Source organism: Salvelinus namaycush, chromosome 22, assembly GCF_016432855.1.
Source record: "Salvelinus namaycush isolate Seneca chromosome 22, SaNama_1.0, whole genome shotgun sequence".
Classification (NCBI taxonomy): domain Eukaryota; kingdom Metazoa; phylum Chordata; class Actinopteri; order Salmoniformes; family Salmonidae; genus Salvelinus; species Salvelinus namaycush.
The window spans coordinates 7,540,549-7,566,352 of NC_052328.1; the positions used below are offsets into that span (position 1 = coordinate 7,540,549).

Sequence of the window (25,804 nt, forward strand, 5' to 3'; positions counted from 1 at the left end):
ATAAACCTAAAAGTGACTGGACCCCGAATAACCCACGCCATGCCTAGTATACAATAACGCACAACTATTACAACATCTGAGGTAGAGAGTGAAGGAGGGAGAGAGTGTGAGAGAGGGAATGAGGAAGGGACTTAGTGAAGGAGTGAGGTATGGAGTCCTGACAGTGGGGGAGGGAGACATTGCTGCAGGGCTTTCCCCAGTCTCAGGTTTTAAGAAGTGTGTGTGTGTGTGGAAACAACGTTGATCCAACCAGTGTGTACCCAGTGGGGTTTCCATGCCGTCACAAAGGCCCGTGTGAGACACACTTATTTATCATGTAGTAAACCTGGAGAGAGAATTTACTCTGTACAAGAAAAGGGCTCCATGTAGTCACAGTTAAGGTTTTGTCTCGTTCTTTCTTTTCCATGTTCTGTCAGTTAGCCCTGTAGGTAGACCTCTCTCTTTTCTTCTCTCCTTCTTTCTCTCTTTTCCATATTCTGTCAGTTTGTAAATAGTCCTTGTCATATACAATACCTGTGACCTACCAAATGAAGAAAATCTGTTACTAATCCTGATCCTGTCTCATACCACGATGTGAAACAAATACGTATTTGAGAACAGCTTTTATATGACAGTCAGAGGTAATACATAGTGACCAGACCAAGGTTACACTGTACTGGTAGTGTATGTTACAGTGAGGTATATTATCACGCTACTGAAACTGCAGCTACAATAGTGATGTTACTGTACAATGATGAGAAATGCTTTCAGAAATACAATATGTTTTTTTTGTGCATTTGACTGCCATTACATTTCAAACACCTAAGCACTTGTTCAGTGGTTGTAGACAGACTGCAAAATGAAGATAGATTCACCACTAATTCACATACAGTGAATCTGAGCTGTGGGACAACACAACATGACCAACAAACGGTGAAAGTATCGGACAGAGATTCCTTACAGAATCACACAGAGCACGTGTTCTCAGGGTCCTGTTCAATCAAACCTGGTTTTCAGGTTTCCGAAGGTGAAACAAAGTCTTTCCAAGGCACTTGATTCTATTCACTTCTGGTTTCAGTCATTGACAAAACTCATACAAGATTTACATGCACTTATTTCACAATATTTAAACACAATATTTCATTAACTCTATATATTAGCTACATATTTAAAGATATTCTAATATACATTTTGGTATAATACACCTCACCCTGTGCATTGCAATGAGCAGTGACATCGTTGATTAGTGATGTGCTGTGGTGCAATTAAATGTATTTAGGTTATAATTGATCATATGCAAAATATACACATTAACTTTAAAAATGTGGAATGATTAAATAGAACAATTTAAATAGTAACACCCTTTAAAAGTCACACAACCAAAACACTCCTAACTTAACAAAGAAGACAAAGTCACTAAACCCCTAAAGGCTGTCAAATAATTGATCTAACTCAAACCAATACTGCAATCACAGTATCTCTCCTTTCAATTAAGTGTTTAATCAGTCACTGCCATCTCGAAAAAAAAACACAAAAGAACCAACAGTAAAAATTTCTACCTCCATCAATAAATTCAGAACCCAAATATCAAAACCATGCAGAAACATACTGTGGCCTGGTCGTCCCATCTATATGTGGTTTAGCCAACTCTGAATAGTCATGTTTTGGCATGACATCAAACGAACAGAGGAATTGGCTAAAACACATACAGTGTTCATAACAAAATCAACTAACGGGCGGGGGCAAGAAACCTGGTCAAACAAATTGATTATCTTCATGGGGGCTCTCCGGTTGCCATCGGTTACTGTGTGTGCGAGGGCTCGCATTAAGTTTGCGGGGGCTCTCTGGTTGCCAATGCTTACCATGCAGCTGCAGGATGCGATGTAGAACCTCCAACCATACCTTGTAGCAGAACAGGTACTGCTCCTATAACCAGAGACAAAACAGAGATGTTACTACACACACACACACACACCCAAACGCTCATGTACTGTCACACGCACACACACACACACATGCACTGTCACACGGACACACACACACACACACACACACACACACACACACACACACACACACACACACACACACACACACACACACACACACACACACACACACACACACACAGTGCAGTAAAGAGCTGACTGTAGTCAGATAATTATAGGATGTTATAATGACTTATGATGTGGTACATTAGTGGTTAGGGGGAACCAGCTTCTGGGTGGCAGCCTCTCTGTCTAGCTCTCTGGGGGTCCACTAACTCTATGAAGGCTTTGGGAAACCCACCCCAGGATAGTAGGACCAAAGAACCACTCAAACTGGGTGTGTGGAATATTTCATTTAATATTTGATTATGTAGGAAACAATAGTGGATAGGATTATGGAAGCCATAGACAAATAATCAATGGTAGCCTGATTGATGGTAGCCTGTTCAATCAAAAGTTTGACCTGTGACTCCTGACACTAACCTCATACAGGTAGGCCTACTGTACTGACCTTAGTCTGAATCATGCCATATCGCTGCAGTCTCATCTCCCTCACAATGTTACTGACGTTGATCTGTGGACAGAGAAGGACAAGGAGTTAGGTTCATGGAGGTTAGTACAGGTATCTCTCTGACATATATAAGGACTTTTAAGAACACCAAGTGAAGAGCATAGTTTGTATCCTTATTTGAGGTAAGGAGTGTGTGTAAGCGTGTGCATGTTTGTGTCTTGGTGTGCACCAATTATGTATATAAACACTAGATAACTGACCAGAGGCACTGTTTCGAAAGCCATGTCCCCCCCCTGCAGGACTGTTGAGCTAACGTGCGCTAATGTGATTAGCATGACGTTGCAAGTAACAAGAACATTTCCTAGGACATAGAAATGTCTTATATGGGCAGAAAGCTTACATTCTTGTTAATCTAACTGCACTGTCCAATTTACAGTAGCTATTACAGTGAAAAAAGACCATGCTTTTTGTCTGAGGAGAGTGCACAACAACAAAAAACGTTTATCACGGAAACTGGTTTGATACATTCATCTCTGAAGGTAAATAATGTACTTACATTCAGTAATCTTGCTCTGATTTATTATCCTGAGGGTCCCAGAAATAAAACGTAGCATAGTTTTGTTTGATAAAATCCATTTTGATATTAAAATGTGGGAACCCCTACTGTGCCCCCCCCATATCTAGATGTGTGACGGTTAGGGTCTTTTCTGCAAGGGAAGCCAATTATCCATAATTTATAACATTCCTGGAAGTGTGTAAACTTACAAAAAATTATAGGGTAATAAAAAATGTATGTTCTCCATAGTTATGTACTTGATTGGGATTCTCTGCCTCTAACCCTATTACAGGGGCTGAGTCACTGGCTTACTGGTGCTCTTCCATGCCGTCCCTAGGAGGGGTGCGTCACTTGAGTGGGTTGAGTCGCTGACGTGGTCTTCCTGTCTGGGTTGGCGCCCCCCCTTTGGGTTGTGCCGTGGCGGAGATCTTTATGGGCTATACTCGGCCTTGTCTCAGGATGATAAGTTGGTGGTTGAAGATATCCCTCTAGTGGTGTGGGGGCTGTGCTTTGGCAAATGGGGTGGGTTTATATCCTGCCTGGTTGGCCCTGTCCGGGGGTATCATCGGATGGGGCAACAGTGTCTCCTGACCCCTCCTGTCTCAGCCTCCAGTATTTATGCTGCAGTAGTTTATGTGTCGGGGGGCTAGGGTCAGTCTGTTATATCTGGAGTATTTCTTCTGTCTTATCCGGTGTCCTGTGTGAATTTAAGTATGCGCTCTCTAATTCTTTCTTTCTTTCTTTCTTTCTTTCTTTCTGTCTTTCTGTCTTTCTTTCTTTCTTTCTTTCTTTCTCTCTCTCTCTGAGGACCTGAGCCCTAGGACCATGCCTGCGGCTATGGAACCCTGACCTGTTCACCGGACGTGCTACCTGTCCCAGGCCTGCTGTTTTCAACTCTCTAGAGACAGCAGGAGCGGTAGAGATACTCTCAATGATTGGGTATGAAAAGTCAACTGACATTTACTCCTGAGGTGCTGACTTGTTGCACCCTCGACAACTACTGTGATTATTATTATTTGACCATGCTGGTCATTTATGAACATTTGAACATCTTGGCCATGTTCTGTTATAATCTTCACCCGGCACAGCCAGAAGAGGACTGGGCACCCCTCATAGCCTGGTTCCTCTCTAGGTTTCTTCCTAGGTTTTGGCGTTCTAGGGAGTTTTTCCTAGCCACCGTGCTTCTACACCTGCATTGCTTGCTGTTTGGGGTTTTAGGCTGGGTTTCTGTACAGCTCTTTGATATATCAGCTGATGTAAGAAGGGCTATATAAATACATTTGATTTTGATTTGATTTGAAAATGTATCAATTGACCAATTCGGCACATTTGGGCAGACTTGATACAACATTTTGAACAGGAACGCAATGGTTCATTGGATCAGTCTAAAACTGTGCAGATACACTGCTGCCATCTAGTGGCCAAAAGCTAAATTGCACCTAGACTCCTAAGCGATATAATGGTCCTTTCTATTGCATTTCAAAGATTATACTTTTTCTTTTTTAAACGCATGTTCTTTGTATTATCTTTTACCAGATTTAATGTGTTATATTCTCCTACATTAATTTCACATTTTGACAAACTTCAAAGTGTTTCCTTTCAAATGGTATCAAGAATATGCATATCCTTGCTCCAGGTCCTAAGCTACAGGCAGTTAGATTTGGGTATGCCATTTTAGGAGATTTAAAAAAAAAAAGAGTCCGATCCTGTGACTACATAAATGTTTGCTAATATATTATATTACAGACATCTTAATGCATACTTTTAATGTCTCCACTACAACAAAGAAATACTTAAATATATTAAATTAAATTGAAACATTAAATTGAAATACTGTAGAATTCTATTAATTCCAATGGAGGACTGGCTCCTTCTGAGGAGTACCAATATGGTGGCTTCAAAGCCTCTCATTGGCCAATACATAGTATCAGCAATCTAGTGTTTATACATCATTGGTGCGCACCTGTGTGTTCGAACTCACCGGGAGATCGTTCTCTATGAGACTCAGGATGACATCGGTGCAGATCAGTACTCCTGTTCGTCCTATCCCAGCACTACAGTGTACAGTGACAGGTCCTTTATGGTGGACTGCTCGGAGGTAGCGGATAAATCTGACCAGCTGCTCTGAACACCGCGGCACACCGTGGTCAGGCCAACGCATAAACTTCAGGTGACGGACAAAGTGGGTCTCACCAGACTGGAACAGGAGGAGGGAACAGATATCAATCAACTGATCAACCAATCAAATTCCAAATTGTAAAATTTTACAAATGTGTTTTGTCATAAACGAGACCAGTGCCTAAACCCTCTAAGAGACAGCAGAGATGACAGTGGCTGATGACAAATGTAATTGATATGAGAGATAGTGTATCCTTCAAAATGACTTTCGCTGGATTTAGTAGACACAAAAAAACAGACACATTGTACTCATGCTAATTCATGCTTTACATTTTTTCATTTTTCTTTTCAGTATCCTCTCCGTCACATCTATGAGTGGATTGTATTTGAGCTGTCCCCTCTTTCGTCCCTCCTTCCCCCTCACCTCTTTCTCCACCATGCGGATGATCTTGATGTGGAAGTATTCCTTGATCTGCTGGTTCTCCAGGCTGAGCTGGAAGCGCCCCGTGTCTAGGGGGCAGCTCACCCTCTCTGGCCAGTAGCGGTGACACTTCACCCGGCCTCGCTCCACCTCCTGGGTCATCATGGCTATCACATCAGACCTGGGGAGCGGGGAAGGAGGGTTGTTAACAATGTTGTACTATTCATGCCATAAGACTTTAGTTACAGGTCAGCACTGACACACCAGGCTCGTGTTCATTCGGCACCAAACGGAAGAAAACGGACTGAAACAGGGAGGGACCACATGGGACAAGAAGAATTTCTCATTTCCCCCTGCAAAACGTCTTCTGTCGAAACGATGCCTGGCAACGATTGTGTATACACTGACGTCATGCACTGTATGTGAACTTCACAACACAGTAATCAGCACAGACCTGTTCTCCCAGACCATCTGCCAGAAGTCGGGCACGGTGGAGGGCAGAGGACCCTGGCAGGAGATATAGATGAACTCCTCACTGCCAACCTCCATATGGATATAACTGGCATTAATATAGTCCTGGTTATCACCCACTGGAACACGCGTCTTATCATCTAGAGAGCAGGAGCAGAGAGAATCAAATCAAATCTTATTGGTCACATACACATGGTGAGCAGATGCTATTGCAAGTGTAGCGAAATGCTTGTGCTTCTGGTTTCCGACAGTACAGCAATATCTAACATGTAATCTAACAATTCCACAACAACTACCTAATACACACAAATCTACAAATTGGAATAAGAATATATACATATAAATATATGGATGAGCAATGACAGAGAGGCATGAGCAAGATGCAATAGATGGTTTAAAATACAGTGTATACATATGAGATGAGTAATGCAAGATATGTGAACATTATTAAAGTGGCATTAATACAGTGATTAGTGATTACTTTAATAATGACAGAAAGGGTGTGAGGACAGACGCTGGAAAACGAGAAGCAAGTACAGGGTGAGACGCCTCCTGAGCGTTCGACCACGGGGCAGGGGTTTCCAGTACCTGATTGACTTATGGGTTATGGCCCGGACGATTTGGTGCTGGGTCCCCGCTAAAGACATCCTAGACTCCGCCCTCATCGCCGACTTTCACCGCCGACACCCCTATCTGCACCCACCTGCGCTGTCTAGACTGCCTAATGAATTAATGTCGTTGAATTACGCAAGAGAACGTGACAACAACTATGTCAAGAGAATGACGCCCACAGATTTAAAATCTAAACACTTGGCTATAGACTACACTTATCTATACATACTTGACATTGTTTGTGAGATCAGACATAATATCACTGTAATCCGAGTGTGGATGCTTTCATTTCAGCACATCTAATTTGTAAACATTTCGACTGTATTAAATCATTACTTTTCCAATTGCACAAAATAATCCACACCCACTAAAATAAAAGTTAACTTTCTTCTCTTTCTTGTGATGTAAGTGTCGAGACACTGAGTTAAATCCACAACGGAGGGTTGTTGAGAGGTCATTACGAACGTTTCCACGGTCGTTTCGTTGACAAGAAAGCAAATGGCACAAGCTAGAGTGGGTAAGAGTCACCAGAGTAAATTACCACGGAAATCGTGAAATCGAGTGTGTGAGAGGAAAAAAATACACTAAATATGGGAACTCCTAAAATAAGTGATAAGACTTGAGTGACCACTGCCCAGCTAGCAAAACTGGTTGGAATGACAAAATTATGTCGTTATGTTCAGAGGTGTATACTACAAAGCAGCATAAATTAGTTAACCAGCTAACTTGACAAAATATCCTGAAATACATTTACATTTTTTGGAAAGATGGCCTTGAACTTGAAATGGGCATGGTCTAATTGACTCAAAACCCCTAAACTCCTACATTTAGCTTTCTCATTGAAACAGAAAATAAATAGTTATTTCTGGTTGTTTATCAAATTTAAAGGAAAATTCCACCCCAAAACAATATTTAGGTATTTGTTTCATTAGTCCATTGTTGATATAGTCCCGAAATGTTTTGCATGTCAGCAATAAAGTTTTCAAGATATATAACTTACAAATACAGAAATACTGGCTAACTCATTGAATCTGCTTTGTAGTATACCCTTTAGGTTGTATACCGGTTGTATAAGGACGTGTTGCTGACGTCTTTTAGCCACCATAAAAATATGTCTTTATCTTTATTAACTATTATATGACCAGATAACAAACAAAATATGACGTCTTGATACCGTCATGAAAAAGACGTCATTATCTGGTTGCAACAGGGACCATTAGGTTGTCATCTTACAACCGGAAAATTACGTAATTAACACGTCTTGTGTCAATTTTTCCCGCAGCTGTCCTCTCCAGCCCAGATTAGATGGTTCCAGTGCAGACTACACAGAAGCATGAAAGGGACTGTAGTTCAACCGGTTTAACAGGGACTTACAGGGCAGGATGTCCCGGTAGCGGTTCTTCTCCCGGTTCTCCGGAGCTTTCCCCACTAGACAGTTATCAGACGGCTTTAGATGCTCCAAGGCCTGAAACAAACAACACACACTGAAAATGTTTCCTGCTGCTATTGAAAAGGCAGACCAAGTTACATGACATGGTTAACATACTTCATAAGTGTGTGTGTTTGCATGCGTGTGTGTGTGTGTGTGTGTGTGGACGTGTTTAACTATTCTTGTGGGGACCAGAAGTCCCTACAAGAATAGTAAACGAACAAAAAGTTGACCAGCTGGGGACATTTTGTTAGTCCCCACAAGGTCAAATGCTATTTCTAGGGGGTTTAGGGTTAAGGTTAGAATTAGTGTTAGAATTAAGTTAAATATTAAGGTTAGGAGCTAGGGTTAGGTTTAGGGTTAGGATAAAGTTTAGGTTTTTGGGTTAGGGTTAGGGTTAAGGTTAGGGTTAGGGTAAGAGTACGGGTTAGGTTAAGGGTTAGGGGTTAGGGAAAATAGGATTTTGATTGGGACTGAATTGTATGTCCCCCACAAGGTTAGCTGTACAAGACTGTGTGTGTGTGTGTGTGTGTGTGTGTGTGTGTGTGTGTGTGTGTGTGTGTGTGTGTGTGTGCGCATGAGGAACACACAGTGTATACCCACCATGAACTCTCGGACCAGTTCTTGCTGGTCTAGTTGATGTTGTAGTATCTGTATGAGGGCTTTCACTCTGGACCCAGCGTATTGACTGGTCTTAGCTGGACTGATCATGGCTAGGCTGGCCAACTCTTCTTCTGATACTATAGGTGGACCTGGAAAGAGGAGAGGGAATAAGTTCTTCATGATTATAAATATGGGACCTATGCACTGTAGTTATAAGTGCTATAAAAAATAATAGCCCATGGTGCAGAGCTCTGGAGCAGTTTAGGGGTAAGTGCCTTGCTCAAAGGCACAACGGAAACACATTTTTCTGTCAGAGTAGGATTTGAACCGGCCACCCTCCCCTGACCCTGTACCTGGGAAGGGTGACATGGTCTCCTGACCTTTAGCTTCAAATGTCTCATCATCCTCATCCTCGCTGCTCCAGCCGTCTGATTGGCTGTTCTTGCTGCCCATCATGGTTTTGTCCAATGGCATCACAGGGATTTGGTTCCTGGGGGGGATCAGGGGATAGGGATGAGAACATTTCTACTCTTCTGTAGGGAGGCAGACCAGACTAGTTATAGTGTTTCGTAGGGGGTTGAAATCATGCTGAGCCTATTTTCCATGCACGTTTTTCACCTAAGATACAATAGCAGCTTTTCAATACTGTATCTGATATCAAATTATTTATCAATAATTATATTATGATATATCATCACTGATATACTAACTATCAAGTCAACCTCTATTCAACCAGGAGATCCCATTGTGATATGGTTATACAGCATCATCATAGGCAGCACAAGTTTGTGTTTCATCAGTGACTCTTTGCTGCTTCCTTGTGGTCAAAGTTAGTCTACACTCCCAAAAACGTTGAGTAACAGTCTGTGGTATGACACTACAGATGTACACAGTGTACTCCGATGACAACTGAGACACGACTTCAATATGAACACACTGTGCTTACAGTGCAGTTACCGTATCATGGAAACATCTTCTATTTTGAGTCTATGGATGTACTGCTCATTCTGGACCAGGCCCTAATCCCTGGGGTTTGAAAGCGACGGTACAAGAGAGGCAAACGAGAGGGTTCCCTGACGAGTCTACGTCTGCGAGTAAATAAATCGCCTCTATCCTCCATTCTAATGGTGAATGTACACTAAACTTGACGAGCTTCGATCGAAGACGATCCAATCAATGGCACCTGAAGAACTGTAATATCCTATGTTTTTCAGAGTCGTGGCTGAACAACGACATGGATTATATACATCGAGCTGGTTTTCTATGCATCGTCAAGACCGAACGGCAGCTTCAGGTAACGTTAAGGGGGAGGTGTGTGTCTCTTTTTTAAACAACAGTTAGTTCGCAATCTTTAATGTTAAGGAAGTATTTTGTCTTGCCTAAATTCGAATGCCTCATGATAAGCTGCAGACCAAACTATTTACCAAGAGTTTTCATCTATATTATTCTTAGCTGTCTATTTACCACCACAAACCGATGCTGGCACTAAGATCGCACTCAATGAACTGTATAGGGCCATAAACAAACAAGAAAATGCACATCCAGAGGTGGCGCTCCTAGTGGCCGGTGGTTTTAATGCAGGGAAACTGAAATCCGTTTGACCTAATTTTAACCAGCATTTCACTTGTGCAACTAAATGCAAAAAAACTCTAGACCACCTTTACTCCACACATAGAAATGCATACAAAGCTCTCCCTCGCCCTCCATTTGACAAATCTGACCATAACTCTATCCACCGGATTCCTGCTTACAAGCAAAAACTCAAATAGGAAGTACCAGTCATTTTGATCGAGCTGTTGATGGGGCAGCATTGTTTTTAGCTGTCCCATAATGTATACTTTTGGTGGCAGTACTGTTTTCCTCCGGAATCACTATGTAAATTAACTCTAAGTACTTTTGCGGTTCCTCCATCGTTTTATTTGATAGAGGTAAGGTTTTTCAGTTTAGCCTTCTGGTCTACACTACGCGACACACTCACACCTGTAGCAATGAAAAGCAGGCTGGTTATGGCTCACATCAACATCATCATCCCGGACACCCTAGACCCACTCCAATTCGCATACTGCCCCAACAGATCCACAGATGACGCAATCTCTATTGCACTCCACACTGCCCTCTCCAACCTGGACAAGAGGAACACCTACATGAGAATGCTGTTCATTGACGATATAACTCAGTGTTCAACACCATAGTGCCCTCCAAGCTCATCACTAAACTCCCTTTGCAACTGGATCCTGGACTTCCTGACAGGCCGCCCCCAGGGGGTGTGGGTAGGCAACAACACATCCGCCACACTGATCATCAACACGGGGGCCCCTCAGGGGTGCGTGCTTAGTCCCTTTCTGTACTCCCTTGTTCACCCACAACTGACACCATCATTAAGTTTGCTGACGACACAACGGTGGTTGGCCTGACCACCGACGACTTTGAGACAGTCTATAGGGAGGACCTGGCAGTGTGGTGCCAGGACAACCTCCTCTCAATCAACGTCAGCAAGACAAAGGAGCTGATCGTGCAGTGCAGCAAACGGAGGGCTGAGCATGTCCCCATCCACATTGACGGGGCTGTAGTGGAACAGGTCGAGAGCTTCAAATTCCTCAGTGTCCATATAACTAAGGAATTATCATGGTCCACACACACTAACACAGTCGTGAAGAAGGCACAACAATACCTCTTCCCCCTTAAGAGGCTGAAAATATTTGACATGGGCCCTAAGATCCTCAAAACGTTTTACAGCTGCAACATTGAGAGCATCTTGACTGGCTGATTCACCGTTTGGTATGGCAACTGCTTGGCATCCGACCGCAAGGCGCTACAGAGGTGTGCATGGCCCAGTACATCCCTGGGTCTGAGCTCCCTGACATCCAGGACCTCTATACCAGGTGTCAGAGGAATGCCCTAAAAATTGTCAAAGCCACCCATGTCATGGACTATTCTCTGTGCTACTGCACAGCAAGCCGTACCAATGCACAAGTCTGGAACATTTTACATTACATTTTAGTAATTTAACAGACGTATCTATCCAGAGAGATTTACAAGAACAATTACGATGAAGTGCTTTGCTCAATGTCACAGACAGATTTTTCAATATAGATTTTTCAATATTTTATCAATATAGTTAGTCTGTGTAGCTATTGGTTAACTATTTAACTATCTGCATTGACCCTTTTGCACTAACTCTGTTGACTCATCACATACAGTTGTCAAGTGCCTCGAATTGTTACGCTGATTTATTTAGAAGAAATGATACGTAGCACCCAAACACATGCTGTAATGTGATTTGTCAAATATGAGATGTTTGCTGCTTCGAACCCAGTCATGCACGCAGTCAACAAGCCAAAAGCCGGGTGTAAAATGAATGTTGTGAAGTCCACCTGTTTAAAGACACAGTCAACTTAGTGTATGTAAACTTCTGACCCACTGGAATTGTGATGCAGTGAATTATAAGTGAAATAATCTGTCTGTAAACAATTGTTGGAAAAATTATTTGTTTCATGCACCAAGGTAGATGTCCTAACCGACTTGCCAAAACTATAGTTTGTTAACAAAATATGTGTGGAGTGGTTGAAAAACAAGTTTTAATGACTCCAACCTAAGTGTATGTAAACTTCCGACATCAACTGTACAGTGCATTCGGAAACTATTCAGATTCCTTGACTTTTCAACATTTTGTTACATTACAGCCTTATTTTGCAATTGATTAAATGAAAAATGATCCTCATCAATCTACACAATACCTTATAATGACAAAGTGAAAACAGGTTTTTAGAAATTTTCGCAAATGTATTACAAAAAAACCCAACTGAAATTCCATTTTTACAAAAGTATTCAGACCATTTGCTATGAGAATCCTTGAGATGTTTCTACAACTTGATTGGATTCCACCTGTGGTAAATTGAATTTATTGTACATGATTTGGAAAGGCACACACCTGTCTGTATAAGGTCCCACAGTTGACACCGCATGTCAGAGCAAAAACCAGCCACGAGGTCGAAGGAATTGTCCGTAGAGTTCAGAGACAAGATTGTGTCGAGGCACAGATCTGGGGAAGGGACTAAAACACGTATGCAGCATTGAAGGTCCTCAAGAACACAGTGGCCTCCATCAGTGGACTCCATCGGACCCTTTTTTTCCAATTTATGTTGCCTAAAATGACATGCCTAAATCTAACTGCCTGAAGCTCAGGACCTGAAGCAAGGACATGCATATTCTTGATACCATCTGAAAGGAAACACTTTGCAGTTTGTGGAAATGTAAAATGAATGTAGGATAATATAACACATTAGATCTGGTAAAAGACAATACAAAGAAAAAAACATGCACCAATCTGTAGAGGTTAAATGGAAGAAGTTTGGAACCACTAAGACTCTTCCCAGAGCCAAACTGAGCATTCGGGTCAGAAGGGCCTTGGTCAGGGAGGTGACCAAGAACCCAATAGTCACTGACAGGGCTCCAGAAATCCCCTGTGGAGAAGGTAGAACATTCCAGAAGAACAACCATCTCTGCAGCACTCCACCAATCAGGCCTTTATGGTAGAGTGGCCAGACAGAAGCCACTCCACAGTAAAAGGCACATGACAGCCCACTTGGAGTTTGCCAAAAGGCACTTAGAAGACTCTCAGGCCACGAGTAACAAGATTCTCTGGTCTGATGAAACCAATATTGAACTCTTTGGCCTGAATGCCAAGTGTCACATCTGGAGAAAACCTGGCACCATCCCTACGGTAAAGCATGGTCATTGGGATATGGGGTAAGTTGAGCATAGGGATAGTGTAGGTTGAGTTTCCTTGGGGTACGTGGGCGATGTTGTCCAGTGACAGTTCGTGAAGGTGCATGGAAATGGGGGTGTGGTATATGGACACCTGCTCGCTGAACATCTCATTCCAAAATCATGGGGATTAATATGGAGTTGGTCCCCTCTTTGCTACTATAACAGCCTCCACTCCTCAGGTAAATTTTTCCACTAGATGTAGAAAACATTGCTGCGGGGACTTGCTTCCATTCAGCCACAAGAGCATTAGTTAGGTCACAAACTGATATTGGGCGATTAGGCCTGGCTCGCAGTCGGCGTTCCAAGTCATCCCAAAGGTGTTCGATGGGTTTGAGGTCAGGGCTCTGTGCAGGCCAGTCAAGTTCTTCCACACCGATCTCAACAAACCATTTCTGTATGGACCTCGCTTTGTGGAGGGGGGCATTGTCATGCTGAAACAGGAAAGGGCCTTCGCCCAAAATGTTGCCACAAAGTTGGAAGCACAAAATCGTCTAGAATGTCATTGTGTGCTGTAGTGTTAAGATTTCCCTTCACTAGGGCGCCTAGCCTAAACCATGAAAAACAGCCCCAGACAATTATTCCTCCTCCACCAAACTTCACAATTGTCACTATGCATTTGGGAAGGTAGCGTTCTCCTGGAATCCGCCAAACCCAGATTCGTTCGTCGGACTGCCAGATGGTAAAGAGTGATTCATCACTCCAGAGGACTTGTTTCCACTGCTCCAGAGTCCAAACGCGGCGAGCTTAACACCACACCAGCCAATGCATGGCATTGCGCTTGGTGATCTTAGGCTTGTGTGCGGCTGCTCGGCCATGGAAACCAATTTCATGAAGCTCCCGACGAACAGTTTTTATGCTGACGTTGCTTCCAGAGGCAGTTTGGAAATCGATAGTGAGTGTTGCAACCGAGAGCAGACGATTTAGAAGTGCTACGCGCTTCAGCAGTTAGCGGTCCCATTCTGTGAGCTTGTGGCCTACCTCGTCGTGGCTGAGCTGTTGTTTCCACTTCACAATAACAACACTTACAGTTGACCGGGGCAGCTATAGCAGGACAGAAATTTGATGAACTGACTATTTGGAAAGGTGTCATCCTATGAGAGTGCACTCGATTTTATACACCTGTCAGCAACGGGTGTGGCTGACACCTTTTGAGGATCTGAGTACCCATGCCAAATCTTTTCAGTCTCCTGAGGGGGAATAGGCTTTGTTGTGCCCTCTTCACGACTGTCTTAGAGTGTTTGGACCGTGATAGTTTGTTGGTGATGTAGACGCCAAGGAATTTGAAGCCCTAAACCTGCTCCACTGTAGCCCCGTCGATGAGAATGGGGGTGTGCTCGGTCCTCCTTTTCCAGTAGTCCATACCATCTACTTTGTCTTAATCATGTTGAGAGAGAGGTTGTTGTCCTGGCACCAAACAACCAGATCTCTGACCTCCTACCTATAGGTCGTCTCATCATTGTCGGTGATCAGGCCTACCGCTGTTGTGTCATCGGCAAACTTGATGATGGTGTTGGAGTCGTGCCTGGCCATGCAGTCATGAGTGAACAAGGAGTACAGGAGGGGACTGAGCACGCAACCGAGGGGCCCCTGTTTTGAGGATCAGCGTGGTAGATGTATTGTTCCCTACCCTTACCACCTGGGAGCGGCCTGTCAGGAAGTCCAGGATCCAGATGTAGAGGGAGGTGTTTAGTCCCAGGGTCCTTAGCTTAGTGATGAGCTTTGAGGGCCCTATGGTGTTAAACGCTGAGCTGTAGTCAATGAATAGCATTCTCACATAGGTGTTCCTTTTGTCCAAGTGAGAAAGGGCAGTCAGTGTTGAGTGCAAAAGAGATTGCATCATCTGTGGATCTGTTGGGGCGGTATGCAAATTGGAGTGGGTCTAGAGTTTCTGGGATAATGGTGTTGATGTGAGCCATGACCATCCTTTCAAAGCACTTCATGGCTATAGACGTGAGAGGTACATTTAGACAGGTTACCTTAGTGTTCTTGGGCACAGGGACTATGGTGGTCTGCTTGAAACATGTTGGTATTACAGACTCAGTCAGGGACAGGTTGAAAATGTCAGTGAAGACACCTGCCAGTTGATCAGCGCATGCTCGGAGTACACATCTTGGTAATCCGTCTGGCCCTACGGCCTTGTGAATGTTGACCTGTTTAAAAGTCTTACTCACATCGGCTACGTAGAGCGTGATCACACAGTCATCCGAAACAGCTGGTGCTCTCATGCATGTTTCAGTGTTATTTGCTCGAAGAGAGCATAGAAGTAATTTAGTTTGGTAGTAGCCGAGCAAACTTGCTAACTGCCTGCTACTCAGCACTCTATTGTCCTTCTAATCACTCGGACATCAATGCACATGTAATGAAACATTTTATCAAACACTCCATGAGAGACCATGAGCTCATGTTGCGCAACATTTATATAGGCTATGCAATTGTGTGAGAAAACAGAGTGGTGGCCTCTAATAAAAATAGGAGAATCCCATCAGCTTTCTTTAGGCTTACTATATTTATTTCTTAACTTAACTTTCCTAATATTAAGCACATTGCTTCTATTTACAGGAGTATAGTCTACCTGGCTGGCATGAATATGAACCACAGGAAAAGTGTCCTCCATTCGCTAACCTGTTTTTGCTTTGTCATTACGGGGTATTGAGTGTAGATTGATGATGGGAACAAACGATTTAATCTGGTTAAGAATAAGGCTGTAACGTAACAAAATGTGGAAAAAGTCAAGGGTTATGAATACTTTCCGAAGGCACTGTATATATATTTTTTATTTATTTTGGCTCTACTTACCCCGCTCTCCCCTACTGGCAACAATGTGTGATTGTTAATGAGAGACAAATGGAGAGGAGGAAAAGAGGAGAGGAGGATAAGATCAGTCTTACCTGTTCGAGGCTTCATGGAGCAAGTTAGTCATACTCTTGCTGGACAGGCAGCAAGCCGGATGAGAGGGTTTACTGTTACAGCTCTCCTACACACGCACACACACCAGAGAGAGAATGGGACAGAAAGAGAGAGGTGACAGGTGAGTGTGGGGGCTCCTATTTTCATGATAGACTGCAATGCTACAGTGTTGTGTGTATGTGTGTTACCTGTCCAGCCATGTCCTCTTCTGTGAGGGCCCGCAGGCGGAGTGAGGGGTGATAGGAGGGGTCGGGGGGTAAACGGGGGGTAATGTCCTCCTCTACATCAGGTACTGGATCTGAAGTCCCCTCTGTAATCAAATACACAGGCAATATTACATACAGTATGACTCAATTATTTAGAAGGCCCAGTGCAGTCAAAAATGTTATTTTCCTGGGTTTTATACATATATTTACACAGTATGAGGTTGGAATAATACTGTGAAATTGTGCAAATGTAATGCCCTTCTTTCTTTTTTTCTTTTTTTACATGAAAATTTATTTTGTGAAGCCAGCATATAAATACAAATACAAAATATAATACACTATAATACATTCAATATGGAAAACACTGGAAAGATAATTATTCCGTCTCTGCAGTCTACTGCCTGACCATGTATTGGGCCTACATTTGTCCTATGTCCCACTGTTCAACATCCTACATCTGTCCTATGTTCCACTGTTCAGCAGCCTGATGGCCATCGGAATAAAATTTACCCTGCTCATATTCTTTATTTATAAAAAAAATTAAATAATTAACCCACCCACCACCACCCCTCTTCGGAGGACACATATCTTTATAGTTTTTTTAATGCCCTTTTAGTGTAAGAGCCGTTTGAAAAGACCGCCTGAAATTTCAGCCTGTTTTGGTGGGATAGAGTTTTGGCCTGCCTGGTGACATCAGCAGACGGTAAATTTGTTAATATATTAGAGGCCGCTGCCCTATATACATAGACTTGAAATCAATGGCCACTTTAATAATTTGTAACACTAGTCACTTTAATAATGTTTACATATTTTGCACTACTCATACTGTATTCTACTGTATTTTAGTCTATGCCGCTCCGACATTGTTCGACCAAATATTTGTATTTTCTTAATTCCATTCCTTTACTTTACATTTTTGTGTATTGTTGTGAAATCGTTAGATATTACTTGTTAGGTATTACTGCACTGTTGGAGCTAGAAACACAAGCATTTCGCTACACGTGCAATAATATCCGCTAAACATGTGTATGTGACCAATAAGATTTGATTTGATAAGAAAGAGTTACAAACCTATCTGCAAATAACAACTCGTTTCCAGTTTTCCCCTCCCCACTCAGACCACTCCCTGAAAGTCCGAGCAATTTTAGCTTGAGAAATTGCTCTTGTTAAGAAGCTATTTTTGTTTGTTTTCAATTAAAATGGTCAAAAAGAATCATAGTAAGGTACTTAATTGTTACCCAGAAATGATTTGATATTGAGATAAAAACGGCTGCATTGGGCCTTTAAGTACATTCTGTTTAGGATTTAGGCCTGCGGATTGAAATATTTACTTCGCTAAAAATAGATAAAAGTAACACTTTTTAAGTATGAAACCCCACAACAAATATGACTTTTGGATGAACTATCCCTTAGATCTCACCAGGGGGAAGGTCCTCCTGCTGGACATCAGGTGAGGAACATGCAGAAGGGTTGGAGTATGGTTCGGCTTCGATGAAGACTGACACATTTGATCCAGTGCAGGATGCCATGTTGGATCCGTTGCTGGTAGCCATGTTGACTTCAGGGCAGGAGGCCATGTTTGATCCAGGATAAGAGGACATATTTGATCCAGGATAAGAAGCCATATTTGATCCAGGATAAGAGGCCATATTTGATCCAGGACAGGAAGCCATATTGGATGCTGATCCAGGACAGGAGGCCATATTGGATCCAGGACAGACGGCCATGTTGTCTCCAGGGAAGCCCATAGAGAAGAATGCATCAGTGCAGGGTGCTGTGCTGGCCCGTGGTATGTCTCTACAGATTGTGAGTTGGATGTTTCCCTCAGCCTGACGGAGGATATCCACCACCTTACAGTGGCTCAGACCTGATACTATTATACCATTCACCTAGAACACATTTGAATACAACAATGACACATATTTAGTAAAAATATATAGTTGAAGTCGGATGTTTACATACATTTAGGTTGGAGTCATTAAAACTCGTTTTTCAACCACTCCAAAAATGTCTTGTTAAAACAAACTATAGTTTTGGCAAGTCGGTTATGACATCTACTTGGTGCATGACACAAGTCATTTTTCCAAGAATTGTTTACAGAGAGATTATTTGACTTATAATTCACTGTATCACAATTCCAGTGGGTCAGAATCTTGCATACACTAAGTTGACTGTGCCTTTAAACAGCTTGGAAAATTCCAGAAAATGATGTCATGGCTTTAGAAGCTTCTGATAGGCTAATTGACATAATTTGAGTCAATTGGAGGTGTACCTGTGGATGTATTTCAAGGCCTTCCTTCAAACTCAGTGCCTCTTTGCTTAACATCATGGGAAAATCAAAAGAAATCAGCCAAGACCTCAGAAAAAAAATTGTAGACCTCCACAAGTCTGGTTCACCCTTGGGAGCAATTTCCAAATGCCTGAAGGTACCATGTTCATCTGTACAAACAATAGCACGCAAGTATAAACACCATGGGACTACGCAGCCGTCATACATCTCGGGAAGGAGACGCGTTCTGTCTCCTAGAGATGAACGTACTTTGGTGCGAAAAGTGCAAATCATTCACAGAACAACAGTAAAGGACCTTGTGAAGATGCTGGAGGAGACGGGTACAAAAGTATCCATATCCACAGTAAAACGAGTCCTATATCGACATAACCTGAAAGGCCGCTCAGCAAGGAAGAAGCCACTGCTCCAAAACTGCCATAAAAAAGCCAGACTATGGTTTGCAACTACACAAAGTTCGTACTTTCTGGAGAAATACCCTCTGGTCTGATGAACAAAAATAGAACTGATTGGCCATAATGACCATCGTTATGTTTGGAGGAAAAAGGGGGAGGCTTGCAAGCCGAAGAACACATCCCAACCGTGAAGCATGGGGGTGGCAGCATCATGTTGTGGGGGTGGACAACGACCCCAAGCATTCTTCCAAAGTTGTGGCAAAATGGCTTAAGGACAACAAAGTCAAGGTATTGGAGTGGCCATCACAAAGCCCTGACCTCAATCCTATAGAAAATGTGTGGGCAGAACTGAAAAAGTGTGTGCGAGCAAGGCTGCCTACAAACCTGACTCAGTTACACCAGCTCTGTCAGGGGAATGGGCCAAAATTCACCCAACTTATTGTGGGAAGCTTGTGGAAGGCTACCCGGAACGTTTGACCCAAGTTAAACAATTTAAAGGCAATGCTACCAAATACTAATTGAGTGTATGTAAACTTCTGACCCACTGGGAGTGTGATGAAAGAAATAAAAGCTGAAATAAATCATTCTCTCTACTATTATTCTGACATTTCACATTCTTCAAATTAAGTGGTGATCCTAACTGACCTAAGACAGGGAATTTTACTAGGATTAAATATCAGGAATTGTGAAAAACTGAGTTTAAATGTATTTGGCTAAGGTGTATGTAAAACTTCTGACTTCAACTGTATTAAAAGTCATGTTTGGATGCATAATCAGTCATGGATGGATCAGTCCTTGATAAGTCACATGTGTGCGAGCTCTGCTCACCCGACCCGAGCCCGACGGGCCCCAACATTATACATCAGGATAGGGTCAGGTAGGGCCTGTTTTCCCATGAATAACTAGGGTACAGGCAGGGCTCGTGTATCACTAATATTTTGAAGCTGAACCCCTTGTTTGTGCTCTGCTGCACAGTACAGTCATATCTGACTAAGATCATAACGAAGTGCTTCAACCTCGTCAAATATAAGACGGGAGAGATTATTTCACAGAAAATGTTTCGAGTGACAAAAAATAGCTTAACAGCTAAACGCTCTCTTGTGTCTCTTCATTGAGCAGAGCAGCCCAGGTGGAGCTGTTGCTATGGATACTCACAGACTCAAAGCAGCCATGAGTAGAGCGCATGCAGAGCGAGCTGTGCGCAGGGCGCGAGTGACAGACAGAGAGGAGCAACTCATGGATTTACTGTACTAACGGAGGAAGTTATTTCTGATTTCGAGTTTCTGAATGTCGCAGGCATGGGTAGGCCTTAGCGTGTGCATACCTCAAGCAGTATGTCTCCCACTCTGAGCTGTCCATCCTGCTGCGCCACGCCTCCAGCGCAGATCTCCTTCACTCTGAGCGTGCTTCCGTTGCATCCACCAATCAGAGCAAAGCCCAGACCCCCCCTCTCTGGCTTACACACATATATTTGCAAGATACAGCTCTGAGAGAGGGAGAGGTAGAAGTTACAAATCCAGTCATAGGGGTGAATGCTAACTTCCACTTGAGTCAAACTACTGTGAAAATTCTAGTTAGGAAGCCCTTATCCCGCGATACTTGCAATTACAATTTATCCACTAAGTAGACACTTTTATCCAGACTGATATAAGAGCATTCCCAATTCTCTGCCACAGGCTGAGGTAAGCAGTGTTTGAGCAGTAAAATATTAATGCATGAATCAGGTGAGAATGCCCACACAGGCCCCAAGCCGAGAGAACAGATGACTCTAGTTTCAACCTGTGTCATCAGAGAGAGAGAGAAATAGATAGAGAAAGAAAAGTTGGAGAAAGAGACAGAGAGGAAAGATAGAAAAAGAGAGACAGCAAAAGAGAGAGAGGGATAGGTAGATAGAGAGACGGAGAGAGTGAGAGCTAACACTTACGTCTTGATCGGAGGTGACAGAGAGAAGTGGTCTGAATTTCCCAGTGGTCTCGGGCACGGCTTTAGCTACAGAACAAACAGAGAGACAGAACAAAATAGTTCCATTTCAATGGACAAAAAAGTTTGCTATATTATGTAAGTCCTATGGTCAACCCAAAGGCCAGTGTGGCAGGTAAGGTAAATGATAGCACCTGCTCAATGTTCCTGAATCCTGCTCAATGTAACTTAATCTACTGAGAGATAAAAACAACTTGCAAGTATTAGAAACATACATCATCGATAATTCATAAGCGAAGGTACCACAACCAATACAGACGTATGATCAAACAAGATCAATCGGACACATATTCATTCCCGTTTTGACCTCGGATAACGTTCCATCCCTCCAGTCACAAAACAAAGCCTCTGCAGAAGCTGTCCACGTCAAACAAAAGTAAAACATTCCCCTGGTGATGATGTATTCCGAACAGGACAGAAACTCACATTGACCTCCCTCCTCTGTGGCCATTTTGGTGCGCAGGTGTCCTCTCGAACAGGTAGACAACACTGGCCTTTCAGACTGCCCCTCTCTTGTCCCTCTACCTCACCCCTTACTGTCAACAAACAACTAGTGTGTGTGTGTGTGTGTGTGTGTGTGTGTGTGTGTGTGTGTGTGTGTGTGTGTGTGTGTGTGTGTGGTCTAATACCCCAGTGGAGGTTTAGATGCTCTGTAATAATTAATCCTGCAGTGGCAGCACAGGCCCTGTCTGTCAACAAACACACACACACTGTCTGTCAGCACCGGGCTACGGCTACAAACACAGACAAAGAGATGACAGAGGAGAGAGACCAATAAAAAAAATGTAGCGAGAGAAAGGTCCCACTGAAATAGTCCATTTCCTTCTCCTTCTTCCACTCTCTCAGGTCACTGAGACCTGGACACAGACAGACAGGACACAGAATCACACACCGTAATGTTGAAAGACCAAACCATGAAGCTTCTGTCTCAGGTAATGTGGTTATCTACCCTGGTAATGATTGATCTGAGAATAGCATCTACTTCGTCAATGAGGCATCAACCTGCCTGGTTACAAACGACTCATGACATCAACTTAACCCATTGCAACACTTAGCCAGCATTCCAGTGTTTCAGTTCGTGTCTGTTTCTATGTGAACCAGCGGTCATATACACCGAGATGAGTCGTGAACAGAACATAGTGGTCACCGGGAGGTTAAAGCATCTCCCTACATGATCTTATACGCACCATTACTCTTGGCTTTGGGAGTCACAGGCTGGTCATCTCTACAACAAGAAAGATAAGAAACAGACGGATCATTTAACAAAAGAAACGCATGCGTGCCTACAAAACACACACACAGACACACTCAGGCAACCCCACACACCTGGTGGCCTTGAGTTTCACTCTGCGCGGAGCGTTCTCGCAGGCCTTGACAGCGTCCTCCAGAGTCATTCCCATGGTGCATCGGCCACAGATGTACAGGATCCTGTCGTTTGGTTGGACGCTGCCTTCCTCACAGGCAGGTGAACCAGGAACCACCTCCAGACAGTAGATCCCCTGCCATTTGCTGCCTATACCACCCGTCAGCTTGATACCTGAGAGATGTGTTCATTAGGAATACAACAGAAGAAAAAAAGAGTGACGAGGATATATGACCTAAACAACTGAATGTTTTCCGTTGCAAAGTGTTTTGCTATGGTGTGCCCTAATGAACACCATCCAGACATTAGAAATACATACAGACGGAAAGGTTGAAATTGCAACAGAGCACCTTTGTCCTGCATCTGTGACGCACAGCAGGTGTGTCTTCTTAGGTACGTGCCTCCTTAATGAGATTGTACAGCACTGACGAAGGCATAGAAGCCGAAACGTATGCTCCTTTTTTTGTTCAGCACTTTTTAGCACTCTGCACGAGGACCTTTTAATATCCTTTTGAGCATGGACTAAATTAAGTATATTTTTTGCATCTCGACCTCCTTGGTTTTTTTCCTTTTCATGGTTTGAGTGCCTACGTAGTTCTACAAATATTTTTTCTCCCACGCACCGGCCGCCATACATTGCAGCCTGAGCGCAGACCCTCACACCGGCTTTCTATAATAGAGTTCCCCTATCTGATAAATACTAATAGTCACGCTCCCATTCAGTGTTTTACCAAGCTGTCCAGTCGGTGTCTTGTGCAGTATGATGTCTTGCAGGTGGTCTGGAAAAGGTGGAGCTATCAGGTTGGTCACCGCCCTCCCCAGGATCAAACTCAGTCTCCTAGGAGACGACCTCAGGATCGACATGGCAACCTCATCTGTCACATTCGTCATATCCTGGCCGTTGACCTGGGAGTGGGGAATATGGGGGAGACGGGTAAAGATAATGTGTGCCTATGTGTATGTGTGTGTTCCTGTGTGTGTGTCCATGTGTGTGTGCATACCGTGACTAGTCTGTCCCCTGGTCTGAGCCGTCCGTCAGTCTTAGCAGGGTTGTCCAGTATGTCCTGAATGTAGTAGCAGGCATCCAGTTTGCTGCGTGTGATGGTGAACCCAAAACTACCGCTCCACGACTTGGTCAGAACCACACACATCTCAAATTCCTTCATCATGCCCTGGATGGAAAACACAAAGACAGAAAATAGAACAAAAGCCTGGACACTATCTCTGCTGTTTTCTTCAGGGTTTAGGCTTGGGTTTTTGTGAACGCACTTGTGAAAAGTGCTACTTAATTTTTTTGGTAATTGCTTTTATAATTTGTTTTATTAAAATGAAACTTTATTTGACTAGTTAATAGTTAAATAAAGTTAATAAAAAAGTATTATTTACAATGACGGCCTACAATGGCGACGCTGGGCCAATTGTGATTCCCTATGGGACACCCAATCACAGCCAGCTGTGATGCAACCTGGTTTAGAACCAGGGGCTGTAGTGACGTCTCTACAGCCCCTGGTTCAAGATGCAGTTCTATACCACTGCGCCACTCGGGATCCCTATGAATAAAGTTCAATCAAATGCCATTAGAACGAAAAATTGATCTGCACACTGGTATATCCTCCCAAAGTGTTGTTTAATAGGACAACATTTCAACCCCAAACTATGGCTGCGTCAGGAAAATAATACTGACAGATGTATTTTTTGTTCTACATTATCCTCTTTAATCCAGCACCTAGGAAAGTGATTTTATGGATGTGATAAAAATAAAAAATAAAATATTTAAATGTAATGTCATTGACATTAAGTCTCACTTTTCTGGGATCCTCCTCATTCTCATCCTCATCTTCGTCCTCCTCCCCTTCTGTCTCCTGTCTCCAGGTAGGGTGTGTATGTGGGAGAGGTGCAGCCTGAATGGGGGGAGAGAGTGAGGACAAGGGAGGCTGGGGAGAGGGGTGGCGTGCGGCGGGTTGCGAGGGGGGCAATGTGTCAGGGGGCTGGGGATTGTATTGGATGACTGAACGAGTGATGTTGGAGGCATTGGTAGTCTTGAATGTGATGCTGTGTTTACGATCGGAGGTGATGCTGTATTTACGATCGGAGGTGATGCTGTGTTTACGATCGGAGGTGATGCTGTGTTTACGATCGGAGGTGATGCTGTGTTTACGATCGGAGGTGATGCTTTGTTTGCGATCAGAGGTCCTGGATTTGGGGTTGGAGGTATGGGAGGAGAGGCTGGGAACAGGAGGTGTAGCATGCTGGGGCTGGAGAGGATGCACCGAGTGGCTGATGTTGAGGTCAGACATCCTAGAGGAAAGGCTGGATGTAGGCCTAGAGGAGGGCTGAGATGGTGTCTGCTGGACAGAGGTTGTTTGCGATGACAAATTGGGGTTTGTTGAGCTTGTGGTTTGCGAGAACAAGCTGTGGGGGATGGAAGTACTTTTGGGGGTGGTGGATCGGACCCTAGTAGGGGGGGTGGATCTGGTCCTGGGGGTATGAGAGGTAGTGTGTGGAGCCACACTGGGGGTACATGAGGTGTTTGAGGTGAGGCTAGAGGGACTGTCCGAAGTCGAACTGATGGTCAAGTATTCTTTATCAGCCAGAATGGTTATTCCATCACCCATAAGGCAGTATGTTAAACTGCCGTCCGCCTCTTCTCTGATGCCACTGGAAGTACATACAGGGTTCATTCACAGTTGTGTGTGTGTGTGTGTGTGTGTTTGTCTGTGTATTTATTTTCATTTAATTGATCCTTTAAGGTAAATCGCATTGAAAATAAAAATGTATTTTACATGAGCGACCTGTTTCTAAAAGGCAGCAATCAATCATTTGTTCTGTACTTAAAATGTTACATCAACGTTACCTGGTGTACACGGGACTAGTACTGGTCTTGGCCCCGACAGATGCCGAGCTCATTTCTTCGGAAACTTCCTCGTCCTCGTCCACAACCGACAACTCTTCACTGTCTCCTGCGTCACTTCTGCTGGCGAGGGAGATGGGGGAAGGGGGTGAGGGAGGGGTGGGAGAGGGTGAGGAGGGCTGGTTCTCGGCTGCGTCCATCTCACGGTCTTGACTATCCCGACTCTGTTGAGTCTTCGGACCTCCAGAGGGCTCAGGGTATTTGTCTGTTTGGCTGGCCTGCATGGAAGCCTGGTCCTGGGCTTGTGATGTCTGCATTGGCTCCTTCTGGGCCTGGTTTTCTTGGTTGTACTGATGG

General features: G+C 43.6%; 1 protein-coding gene across 1 annotated transcript; it reads right to left on the minus strand.

The window, feature by feature from the left end:
• On the minus strand, positions 1-25,563 carry ptpn20 (protein tyrosine phosphatase non-receptor type 20). The gene is made up of 18 exons (XM_038960297.1): positions 25,451-25,563; positions 23,598-23,768; positions 23,328-23,502; positions 22,560-22,770; positions 22,421-22,458; positions 21,178-21,242; positions 20,578-20,739; positions 17,992-18,460; positions 16,554-16,675; positions 16,347-16,432; positions 9,042-9,178; positions 8,689-8,837; positions 8,031-8,121; positions 6,028-6,184; positions 5,577-5,754; positions 5,016-5,231; positions 2,479-2,541; positions 1-1,905 (listed from the first exon to the last, which is right to left on the minus strand). The coding sequence occupies exons 2-18, from the start codon at positions 23,763-23,765 to the stop codon at positions 1,735-1,737; spliced, it is 2,658 nt and encodes an 885-aa protein (XP_038816225.1). The 5' UTR covers positions 23,766-23,768; positions 25,451-25,563; the 3' UTR covers positions 1-1,734.
• Between the last annotated feature and the right edge of the window lie 241 nt (positions 25,564-25,804).

Bases quoted from the DNA above. Each gene is read 5' to 3' on its own strand.
- ptpn20 (XM_038960297.1), bottom strand. From the start codon at position 23,765: ATGATGAAGGAATTTGAGATGTGTGTGGTTCTGACCAAGTCGTGGAGC. The intron at 22,771-23,327 runs GTAAAACACTGA...CACATCTCTCAG, and splicing joins GACACCGACTGGACAGCTTG to GTATCAAGCTGACGGGTGGT. The intron at 8,122-8,688 runs GTGGGTATACAC...TGTTTGTTTCAG, and splicing joins AACTGGTCCGAGAGTTCATG to GCCTTGGAGCATCTAAAGCC.